This window comes from Arachis ipaensis, chromosome B7 (genome assembly GCF_059453495.1).
Source record: "Arachis ipaensis isolate K30076 ecotype BB chromosome B7, ASM5945349v1, whole genome shotgun sequence".
Taxonomy (NCBI): domain Eukaryota; kingdom Viridiplantae; phylum Streptophyta; class Magnoliopsida; order Fabales; family Fabaceae; genus Arachis; species Arachis ipaensis.
In genome coordinates, this window is record NC_142442.1 from 140,210,837 (window position 1) to 140,223,607 (window position 12,771).

Sequence of the window (12,771 nt, forward strand, 5' to 3'; positions counted from 1 at the left end):
TATAAAAAGGAAAAATAAATAGTCAGTTTGCAAGTCGGAAACAGCAAGTCAGACAATCACAAAATAAGTCGGAAGACGTCAGGGTCAACAAAAGCTACCTAATTGGGTTTGCACAAAACTCGGAGACCCCTGGAGAAATATTTTTGTGTCCAAATAAGGGGCTCTCTCCCAAACTTTACGAAAAAATCCTACTATGGCTTCCTCAACTTCATCCAAATCGTCAAGGTCATCAAGAAAGAAGGGATGGTGGCCCTTTACTGCTAAGACTTTAAAAAAGAAATTCTTGAAGTCATGAAAGGAGTCATCAAACATAGAAAATACCTTCCAACCTTGGATAGCTCGGAAAGACACCCACTGCTATTTATTATTTTACCCACTAAAGGGCTTAGTCAGATGAAAAAGATAAAAAAATATTTTGGTGGAGATCGGAAAGTCCAACTCTCGGCTGATAAGCTGAGAAATTTTCATGAAATCCCAAGAATTGGGGTGAAGTTGGGTAGGAGCAACCCAACAATGATTCAGAACTTCTACCTCAAAGTCAGAGAAAGGAAGAAAAACCCCTAAACGGGTAAAAAGATTCTCGTACATGAAAAAGAAATGAGGGTCAGTATCAGCAGCCCTCCCAAAACAGACTCGGTCTTCAGGACTCGGGGCAACCAACTCATACTTAGGCTCATCAGCCTCATCACTACAAAGCCTATGATGGGTGCGGAGGTTAGTAAGGTAGTCTTTATCCACTAAAAGGCTCTCCTCCAAAACAGTAACATCCACCCATTGCGAAAGAGACTCGAGAGAAGACATCTTTTCCAGTAAAAAGAGGTAGGTAAAAAGACAACAAGACCTACACAGAAAAATGGAAAGGAAGTCAGAAAACAGGGTCTCTAAAAGGCCAAAGCAATCCCTCAAAAAAGTATAAGAGTCACTAGACTTGTCCACAGACTTGCTATAAACACGCCAAAACTCCTCTAAAAATGCAAAGCAAGCAGTCAATAGTAAAAAGGGGGAGAAAAAGGCTAACCTTTGTATATGGAAGTAAAAGCGAGCAAGAATAGCAGCGAAAGCACTCCAAGAAGGAAGACAGAGAATTTTTTTTTCTCTTTTTTGAGGAATAAGAATTGCAGGCGAGGAATTTCAGAATTCGAAAAAAATAGAAGAAAGAGAGGGAAAAGTATTTATAAACACACTGCGGGCAGAAGGGTAAATCAACGCAATCATTAAAACGTACCATTACCAACGTAGCTGCTCCCCACGTGTAAATACAAAAACCCTTAACAGACGCGACATTTGATTAGACGCGACTGTTGGAAATTTTTTGAATCACGTCGGTTTAAAAATCACGTCGGTTCCCATTTCATGTCGACTACAAGCCCGAGTTCAAATACTCGAATCCAACTCTTAAGAAAAAGTGATTGAACTCAAGTAGGAACACTGTTCATACCCTGCCCAACACTAAGGCCCAGATCTAAATAAAATGCCCAATCCAAAGATTGGTCCTCACTCGACACCGACCTTCTCTCAAGAAGTCGGATCCAACGACGACTTGCTCTAAGGAAGTCGGGAGCGAAGATTAGCTGGCAGAAAATCCTTATTCAAATAAATAACTGCCCCTAAAATCTCTCAACCCACTTCCAGGAGTCATATCTCAACTTCCCTAAGATGAAGGGACCGTTATCCTCCTTAAAAGGTGGAACTACTCCAACGGTGGTTATTGGTTCACCACTATAAATACACTGACACCCCTCAGGTATCTCTAAGTTCCAATACTCTCTAAACTTGCTTAAACCCTTGCTGACTTAGGCATCGGAGTGTCTTTGCAGGTACTACATCCCATTCCTTCACACATACAACTCGGACGGCGGCTCCCTAACGCGAACCTAGTCGGAGACCTCTTCCTTCAGACGATTGGACCAACTTTACAAGTCAAGCCCATCAATCTCCGGTTACCCATCGTAACAAATAATAATAATAATAATAATAATAATAATAATAATAATAATAATAATAATAATTATTATTATTATTATTATTATTATTATTATTATTATTATTATTATAAGACGAGTTAAAATATAAATTATTTTCCAAAAGATTAAACCTGTATAGGAAAAAAATATTAGATATAAAAATACTGTCTTATTCACGTGACTACTTAGTGGTATTTATAAAAAGATTAAATTATTCCGTTAGTTCTTATCATTTCTTAAAATTTATAATTAAATTTTTATACATCAAAAAATTTTTAATCGAATTTTTATTAGTTTTAAATTTGTAATCATGCTTTTGCTATTCCAAAATTGTTTAAGTTAATAGAACATACTTAGATATATTCCGATTAAAAGTCATTTTTAAAACATATTTATTTATTTAATTATATTAATTTACTTTTTATAATTTTATTCTTTATTCCTTCCAATATTTTTCGTTTTTTTCAAATATCCATACTTCTTATTTTAGTTTCTTTCTTTAATTTTTTTGATGATGGCGGCCACTAATAGACTTTTTGACCTTGATGACACTACCATAAAGAGGCTGCCTTAAAGGTGAATGCCATGTTTAAATTTATTTGATTTTTTTTTTATCTTTTGTTTTCTTCTTTTCTTATTTACTATCGTTGCTATGGTCTTTATTTCTTTGTTTATGTACATTTGAGGGATAGGATGACTTCAATAAGCATAAGCTGGAGAGGGAGAAACATAGTTGAGAAAACTAGCAATGCTGATAGAAGTAATAAGGGAGAGAGAGTTAGGACGGATATATCAGAGATTAAGGAGGGTTTGAAAGGACTTAAAGTCTCATTTACGGATAAGGTTTTGGGGGGAGGGGAGGGGTTCTAACCTAAAACCTTTAGTGGTGGATGAAGCCTTAGATGGGATAACTTTGCGCTTGTAATAGGAGGACATGATGATTCGGATAGAACTTTATAATGGCTCCATTATTATTAAGGTCCTGAGAAGGCACGTTAGCTACACCACAATGATCCATAGACTTAGAAGTATATGGCGTGCTCATGGTGGATATGAAATCATGGACGTCGGGTATGGTTATTTTTTAGTGAAGTGCGATTTGCTTAAAGACAGGGCGCAAATTTTGTTGAGGGTCGTTAGAAGCTAGGTGACCGTAATATGGCTGTTAAACCATGGACTGCATCGTTTTGCCCTTGCGAGGAGTCTTTTGGTTCGACCTTAGTATGGGCGCGTATCTCTGAGTTAAACATATGGTATTATCAAGAGAGAGCCATGAAGAGAATTGCATCGGCCATAGGTATTCCTATGAAGGTCAATTTGGCAACTAAGGAAGCAGAACGTGGTAAGTTTGCACGTGTCTGTGTGCAAATTGACTTAGGTCGTTCGATAGTGTCGGAAGTCATTATTGATGATCATAAATACCAGATTGAATATGAGAATCTCGATCTCCTATGTAATTGTTGCAATTGCTTCGAACATTATCATGTATCTTGACCGAGAGGTACCAGCGCTAGTGATTCATGCCAAGGAAGATGAAAACGGAAAGAAAGAATTTGAAAATCAAAATGAGAAGGAGAAAATCTCGAAAGTTGATTCGGAGAATCAATTTGTTTTTAGAAAGGAAGAAACTTTTGAAGCTGCATAGGACGTTGCATGGGAGTATAGTGGTGAAAGCGGATTCAACGCATGAGAAATTTGGATTAATGAAGATATGAATGCTAATAATAAAGATGGTTGGATCCAAGTGGTTCGAAAGAAAGGAAAACAAAAGGTGGAATTGGGAGAATATAGTACACATAGTGGGCCATAATATAAAAAGTCTAATGAAAATAAAATAAAAACTCTTACGGATTTTCATATTGAAAAATATGTCAAGGTTGGCCCAAATTACTTGAAGCAAGAAAGTAAGGCTTTTTCAAAGGGATCATGATAGCATTTTATATGAAGGAAGGGACAAAGTCATCAGAAGGAGGAATGGGTTCTTCTAACACACTGAATTTCATTACGCAAAGAAAGAAAGTGAGACCAAATTCTTTATTAAACTCGCCTTATAAAAAAATAGAACAAGCTCAAGACAGCAATGTATTCTAGAATAAAAGAAGTGCAAGGTGTGTTGGAGGCTTGAGTTGAGCGTGGAGGTTGGTTCTCTTTCTTTATCTTATTTTTTATGAATTTTTTGAAATTTAATATTTTGTAATAGAATATTAGAGGAGCTTCAAATAAGATGGTCTATGTTCATTGTAAAAAATTAGTTCGTAAAATTTTATCCATCTATTTTTATTGTTCTTGAAATTCATGTTGCTTTGGATAATATGAGTAGTTTTTAGAATAATCTGAGTTACAAAGGAGTTGGCGTGGCTGAGACCAGGGAACATAGTGGTTGGATATGAGTTCTCTCTTTAAATTCTATTGATAGGATTCGGATTTTGGAGGCAGTGGATCAATGTGTGACTGTTGAGTCTAGCATGAGTACTGATATTTGGATTTGTAGTGCAGTGTATGGTAACCCTCACCAGTATCAGAGGCGTGGTCTTTGAGAGCATCCTTCTCTTATGTTAGCTAGGTTTTATTGTCCCTGGATTGTTATGAGAGACTTTAATGAGATTTTGTTATTAACAGAAAGTGGAGGTTGCTTTTTCTAGAAGCTTATACAAAGATTTTGAAAAGATTTCACTCAAACAATTGTCCTATTCTCACTAGATGTACTAAAAATAATGTTAAGGACATAAAGAATCAACTCTTTAGATTCCAAGCTACTTGAATTACCCATCTGTTTTTTTTAGAATGTGGTTTAATAAACTTGGAGCAAGGGATCTCCTAATGTGATGAAGAGTTTTGTGAAAGTAAAATAAGAGTTTTTGAAGTTTAATAAGGAAGTATTCGAAAATATATTTGTGAAGAAAAGGGAGCTGGAGGGAAAAATTAATGATACCCAAAAATGTTTGAAGGAGATTGAGGATTCCTTGTTGAGAGAGAAAGAGAAAGAGCTTCATGAGGAATTAAACACTATCTTACTTTAAGAGAAATTTCTTTGGTACTAAAAATCTAGGAAGTAGTGAGTGAAGTTTGGTGACCGAAATACAAAATATTTTCATCTTCAAACAGTTGTTAGAAGGAAAAGGAACAAGATTCATGGACTCTTTTTAGAACATGGTCTACAGATGATGAGGTTCTTCAAACAGAAGCTAATAATTTCTTCCAGAAACTTTTCTGCCATATAGAGAATATTGATATTGATGTTCTTAGCGATGTGCCACTTGTTCAGCTTAGCCAAGATACTTGTGATAGACTTTTTGAACCAGTAACTCTGAAAAAAGTGAGAAAAGCAATCATGGAATGAGTTCTTTCAAGGCTTCAGGCCCTGATGGCTTCCAAGTTTTGTTCTTCAAGGAGTTTTGGGAGTTTGTTGGCACTGAAGTTTGGCAGATTGTTAATAGAATATTTTCTGAGGATGTTCTTAATGAGGCCATTTTTAAAACTCTTATTGTCCTTATTCTAAAGTGGGGGTACCCACTCATATGAAATATTTTCATCCTATCAGTCTTTGTAATGTGATTTATAAGATCATTATGAAGGTTCTAGTTAATCGCTTTCGCCCTTTTCTAACCGATGTGTGGGTCCGCTTCAGGGGTTTCATACTAGGAAGAGGAACAACAGAAATATTATCATTGCTCAGGAGGTCCTCCAATTCATGCATCGAACTAAGTCAAGGAAGGGCACTATGACCTTCAAAATTGATCTTGAGAAGGCATACGATAGAGTAGATTGGCGATTTTTGAATTACTCTTTGAAGAGTTTTGGCTTTCTGGCTAGTATAGTTAATCTGATAATGAGATGTGTGTGTTCTTCTTCTCTCTCCTTGTTGTGGATTGGTGACAGCCGACATGCTACATAAATTTAACCTACATAGAGGACTAAGACAAGGAGATCCTATGTCTCCCTATCTGTTTGTCCTTTGTATTGAAAGACTTGCATATTTTATCAATCATAAAGTCGTATCAAATACTCCAGAGTCTTCTAGAACCTTTTATTTCTCCATGACGCATACTATGTCATAGTATGGCATCGGTATTATATATGTCTTCTTTTGCAAGTCGAGCCCGATGACTATCTTGAAATCATCCATGGGTACTACTGAGAAATTCACAAAGCCTTTCCAAGAACCAAGAGTCATCTCAACCCTTTTTGCTAATCCCTTAAGAGGTTCACCCTTAGTATTCACGGATTTGAACCAACCAATCTTTTTGGTGAGTTTCAACCCAAGCCTCTTTGCTTCATCAGGCGTGATGAAGTTGTGTATAGCACTAATGTTGATCATAGCTATGACGAATTTTTTATTGATAAAAGATTTGACATACATCAAGCCCTTCTTTTCTGCATTGTTTGCCTCTTTACTCTTCACATCATTCATGAGTTGGATAGATCTAACACACTCAATTACTTGCGATTGAGCCTTTCGTTCTTCGGTGATAGATGCCAGAGTCCCTAACTTGGGACAGTCCTTCATTTGGTGTGGTCTCTTGCACACGAAGTATCCTCCTTTGGGTACGAAAGCCTTCTTTTTTTTCTCGTACTCTTTCTTTGAAGAGTACTTCCATTCCTTCTTGATTGAGAAACTCTTTCCCTTATCTCCCCCACCTTTATAGAAATAGGCTTGGAGGAAGACTTGAATTTAGAGTCTCTCTAATAATACTCAGTGAGTGATTCGGCCACCACGATAGCCTCGTCGACATTCTTAACATTTATTCTTTATAATTCTTGCTTTGTCCAAGGTTGGAGTCCATCAATGAAGAAGAACAATGCATCCTCTGATGCATAGTTGGGGATTTGAAGCGTAAGAGTAGTGAACTCCCTTGCGTAGTCACTAATCATACTCTTATGCTTCAACCCCTTCAAATTCTTCCTTGCTTTATAGACCACATTCTTAGGGAAGAATTGTCTTTTCAACTCCTTTTTGAAATATTCCTATGTGGCTATGTTGCAAGTACCCATTTCCATATCTATGCATTTTCTCCTCCACCATAAAGTAGCATTATCAGAAAGGTAGAGAGCTGCAGTGCGTACCTTTTTGCTTTTTCGACCACCCATTGGCCTTTGAAGTACCTCTCCATTTGTCATAGGAAGTTCTCCACCTCTTAAGCGCTCCTCACGCCCTTGAACTCATTCGGCTTTGTGAGATCAATCTTTATTGTCTCCCTTATAATGGTTTATTAGGATTTTGCCTCCTCGAATAGTTTCAAGGAATTCTCAAGCTTTTCTTCTATTTGGAGCATGCTTTCTTTGAAAACATCTAGTTCTCCCAACACGTGAGTCTCGAGGGTCTCATTATCATGTTTTATCCTTTGGAAGCGCTCATCCATAGAGGATAGAACATTCTCCAACATAGAAACTCTCTTTTCTAAGAAGTTAGAGTCTTTACCTCTAGGCTCACTTGATGAACGGGCTTTCTTGCCTCCCCATTGAGAAGAAATAGCATCCCTTCCCCTTTGAAACTCAACATTCTCCATGGTTACACTAGAAGTCATACCCACAAACCACTTGTGCTCCCTCTTGAACCTTGTTCTGATGCCAAATTGTCACGGTCTTAGACACATTCCAACTCTACCGTGCTGGCACTCGAACTTACTCAACCTCTTGAGTTAAGACCAAGTCAGCCTAATCCTCAATATTTTGCAAGAAAGCTAAGAACACAAGAGAAATGAAGCTTTGGTGGAAAGAACACTTTATTACTCAAGTGTTTGCTACAAATGACATACTCACCCAAACTCTAACTCTCACCGCTATTGATAGCCATCCACCTCCTCAATGGATGGTTAGGATTAAATCTAATCAACGGTTCAAATTGATCATCCAGAACCTTCACTACAAATATCTATCCTACCACATTTTTATAAATACTTCTAGATTATTCCATACTACTCTTCATACTTCCATATACATCCATACTCCTCTAGAATACTCTATGACCTTTTAGAGTCTTCTAGAACCTTTTAGGATATTCCGAGACCTTCTATGACATTCTATAACATTCCGAAACTATCTAGAGCATTCTCAAACACTTTAAAAAATTATATAAATACCATTAAATTTAACCTTCTAAAATTTACTGTGGCACGTTGGCGTTAAGGATGGAGAGGAGCCAGCTCATGTCACCGATGGAGGCTTCGAGGTAGGAGAGGACCTTGCGGAAGTCTGCAGCGCGGAGACGATGGTGATGACGCGACAGAGGATGGAGCGGCTCTTGAACTTGCGGACGAAGGAGAGAGCACGATCGAGGTTCTTGGAGGCTTTGGCAGTGAGGTGGCGAATGGAGCGCTCGTAGAGAGGGGGACGCCAAAGGAGGAGGCGGCATAGGTGGCAAAACGGACGAAAGGTGGTGTGGAATAAAAAGGAATTAGGTTATAATAAAGGATATTTTAAAAATTTCAAATAATTTTTTAAGATTTAGGTAGTTTTATCAGTAAAAGTCCATCTTTCATGCATAGAAATAATAATTTTGTTTGTTTGTAGGTAAATTTATCAGCGTTCTAAACTTTTATTGATAAAAAGAGTAATTTACTCAAATAATTATTTTTATCAATAAAAATAATAATTTTCTCGAATTTGCTTTTTCTTCAAATTCGTTTAAATCAGTTTATTCTTTTATCATTTTTCACTGTTACGTTGTTTTAGTGACTTTGTAATATTTAAAGCATATCAAAGTTTTTTTTTTAAATTAATATTATTAAGATGATAATAATAGTAAGAAGATAAATTTATCATCCGCAAAAATAAAATAAAACTAGAAAAATTACCGGCGCTAGCTAACATTTAACAAAAAATAAGAGAGTAGTAATGGCAATTGGCAAGGAGCCAAGGACAATACCAAGCCCCACCTTCGGCATAAACCAAATTAAAAATTAAAAAGTAAAAAGCATAACAATCATTTTGGCTCTATTTTTGGATTAGAACTCTCTAGCAAGGTTGTGAGAACCGAACCGGATGCTATCATTGTTATCATTGTTCTGGGGACTTGCTATCATTGTTCCGCTGAAGATGCCAGATCGAAAGGCGGTTCTGTCGATGCCAAAGGCAAATGGAACGATCTCGGACTATTTTTCATGGTAGATAATATGTTTGGCCTTTTTTAGGTGGCTGTGAAGATAATGATTTCATCAATAAAAAAGAACAAGTTGAAAAAACTAAAAGTCTTAATTTTAGAAAGAATATTGTTGTTATAATGGAAAAAAGACTAAACCTAAGGCTCCCCGAAAATGTTAAAGGAAATGGTGGTGTTGTATCATTATCGTTGGAGATTTTAGAACCTTAGCTCTTATTATTATTTTTTTTTCTAAAAGATTGATATTCAAATTTCATTCTAATTTTTTTAAAATTTGATGGAAAAAGTTACTGTTTTTCATCTATTATTGGAAAGGATGGTAGTGGTAAAAAAAAAGGTTGGAAATTAGAAGAGAATTTGAGAATTTGGGTTAGCAGGAGTAATTTAAAACTATTAAAAAAATTTTAAAATTTGATTAATTTTGTCAATTAAAACTAATCTTTTATGATATATTAAAAGTTTTATTTTTTTATAAGTAAATTTATTAGTGTCATAAATATTTGTGACAGAAATAGTAATTTTTTTAATAAATATAAAATGAAATAGGAAAAAAAATATTTGTCCATAAAACCCCTTATTACCTAGCAACTTTTCATTTCCGTACATGTTCCCTCCAATCTTTTCAGCGCACAAAAGCGCCTAACTCAATCATAAATAGCCATGGCACTTTATCATAAAAAAAATAATAATAGCCAGACATAGCAGTATAGCAGTCCCCCACTCCCGTCCCCGATCTCCCTGCACCTGAGAAACCGACACCAATGTCTTCTTCAGGATACGACACGCCGTTTTCGCACAAAAGCAAAAGGCCAAGGCACATCGAAACGCAATCCCAAAGTAAAAACGACAACGAAGAAGACAGGCTAAGCGACTTACCCGATTGCGTCCTCCTCCACGTACTCTCCTTCGTGAACGCCAAACACGCCGTCCAAACCTGCGTCCTCTCCCGCCGCTGGAGGAATCTCTGGAAGCTTCTCCCAACCCTCACTCTTCACTCTTCCCACTTCTGGACCTTCAAAACCTTCACCAAATTTGTCTCCAACCTTCTCACCCGCCGCGACGCCTCCTCCGCCGTCCTTAACCTCGATTTTGAGCGCCATGGTTGCATCGAGCCTCACGTCCTCAAAAGAATCGTCAATTATGCGATCTCGCACAAGGTTCGCAACTTAGGTATCTCGGTGAAATGCGATATCGCTCACATTCCTCAGGCGATTTTCTCGTGCAAGACGTTGACGTCTTTGAAGCTCTCTGTTTGCCCTAGGGGTTATATCTACGGAAGTACGTTGTTCCCGAAATCGTTGAACTTAACGGCGTTGACGAGCCTGCATCTTCAGCATTTCACGTTCTGCGCTAACGGCGGTGGCGCCAGTGACAGGGCGGAACCGTTCTCGGCGTGTGAGAGATTGAGCGATTTGGTTATTGATCACTGTACCGTTAGAGATGCGAAGGTACTCTACATTTCGAACAGCACGCTCGTGAATCTCACATTGCGTTCGGATCACTCGAAGGAATTTTACAAGATCGTGCTTTCGACGCCGAAGCTCAGGAGTTTTCGTTTTTCCGGTATTCCGTACCAGCAAATCTGTGGAAGCCATGTTCCTTCGCTTGAAGATGTGGATATTGATGCGGAGATTTGGTCGAATTCGTTGGAGTCTCCTTTGATTCTGTTTAGCTGGTTGTTGGAGCTTGCTAATGTGAAATCGCTGACGGTTTCTGCAAGTACTCTTCAGGTTAGTCTAGTTTTTGAAGGGTTTTTTATGCTGAGTTTGCGTTGAATAGTGTTTGATTTTGGCCTTGTTATTGTGATTGTTTAGGTTCTTTTCTTGATTCCTAATTTATTGAAGATTAAACTACCCTGCCTTGGTAAGTTGAAGTCTTTGAAAGTGAAAATGAAACCGCTATCACCTATATTTGCCATGACACTGAAAGCTGGCAAGTCAAAGAAAGAAGTGATGAAGTTATCGTTGCCACTACCGGATGGGATAGTGAACTTCTTGCTTCAAAACTCGCCGTCAGCGGAAGTTGCCATTGTGAATTGCAAAAGGTGAGTTGTGCATTCAACACTTTAAGGAGGGATACTTATAATGGGTTTGGTTTTTGCTTCTTTTTCCTCTTTTTCTGTCTCCTTTGGTTGGTCTTGTTGCAGCAAATTATCCTTTGCCAAAATTTAAGCTCCTCTGGTAGTGGAACAAAATTTCAATTTAAGGACTTGTCACTATGATGAATGAATCTTCCTGAAATCAGTGAAGTGTACACCATGTAATGTTTGCTACCACCTAAACATGACTGTATCGAATCTCAGCTTTAGTAGTGCTGGGAAATGTCATTGCTTTTATCCTATATATTGATTTACTAAAATAGAAAGTGCTTGGTAGTGGTGGTAGGGAACTATCTTAACTTTGAGGGCAATGAAAGTCAACGAGAAGGTAGAATGGGAAAATGTAGGAAAGAAAGAAAGTAATTTTCAGAAGTCGACAAAATGTAGTAACAGGAATCTCTATTTATAATAGAATTGATGCATAAATGAAGAATATGTATGTCTGATTGGGTGCATCTTGAATCAGAGCAAATACTAATAAGTGACATCCATTTTGAAGTGCAATACTCTTTCTAGTTGATTCTGTGCTTTGCATAATTGATAACTTACCCTTGAATATTGGAGAGAAATTGAAGCCAAAGTTTTTGAGTGACATACATTTGTTCAGATGTTGGGAATTGCAAGCATTGTGCATTGCTTCGTGCTTGCATAATAGGCACTCTAATGTTGAATTACTTGAGGTTCCTTAGGTTAGATTGCATCAAATGGTAGTTTGGGATGGGAAGCTATTTGGAAGACATTGATTATATTCAGGGAAATGCTTAGCCATTCAAACATGTAGTGTACTCAGATGATAAACGAGTGGACTAGAACTTGAGACTCTTGCAAACTGAGTGATACGTATATTCTCTTCGAATTTACAATTGCAGCCCATTTAAAAGTATTTACACACCAGAATTTCACATGGAAATGTAATCATGTGTGCGACACAAATGGTTTTCATTATTTTCAATATATATGCATATATGTCATGGATTGTTTATAGTATTTGATTTATTTATAATCCTGTTAAGGTCTCTTGGATTGTTTGATTCTGTTGTGACAGTTGATGCTGGTTTTTACTGTCTGGGCCTTGCAATCGGTGAGTTAATCCATCGGAAATATATGGTCAGCATTCTTCAACCGATCTAGCGCCTGCTTCTATTGGGATAATGGTTGATACTTCTGATGAAGAGTGCGTAGATGGGGTTATGCCTTCCCCTCGATTCTGTTGTTAACCTTTATCTTGGATTCCAGGACAAATTTATAACCTAAGATTTTCCCACAAGGTGCAAAAAAGAGGGAAAAAAATAAATCAGTTTCGCTTACTCTAGTGAAACATCTGCACTGGCATTTAACAAAGCATCAGTTCAGTCACTTAACCATGTCATTCTGGAGGATACAATATTCAATTTTAATCTGAATTGTATCCCCATTCGGCCATTCTTATGTACAAATCCTTCAACTTTCCATTTGTATATGGGCATCTATTTTTGGGATCCCTCTTGAGTCAGTTATGACTTATGAGTGTATTTTCTAAGACGTGTGATCCTGGTAGTAGTCCAAGTTATTGAATGATTTTTTTTTTTTGGGGTTCTATTTTAATTGGATAAGTTTGTTTGTGTGCAAAA

The 12,771-nt window shown here is 37.2% G+C and overlaps 1 protein-coding gene across 2 annotated transcripts; it reads left to right on the top strand.

Annotated features, from left to right (window-relative positions):
* Positions 1–9,728: 9,728 nt before the first annotated feature.
* On the top strand, positions 9,729–12,771 carry LOC107606224 (F-box protein At4g22280-like). 2 transcript variants are annotated; one of them, XM_016308242.3, is made up of 3 exons: positions 9,730–10,793; positions 10,878–11,107; positions 12,207–12,771. In XM_016308242.3, the coding sequence occupies exons 1-3, from the start codon at positions 9,825–9,827 to the stop codon at positions 12,208–12,210; spliced, it is 1,203 nt and encodes a 400-aa protein (XP_016163728.1). In that variant the 5' UTR covers positions 9,730–9,824; the 3' UTR covers positions 12,211–12,771. The 2 variants fall into 2 exon arrangements, with proteins under 2 accessions (XP_088349812.1, XP_016163728.1); XM_088493686.1 differs by lacking the exon at positions 12,207–12,771 and having other exon boundaries at positions 9,729–10,793; positions 10,878–11,111.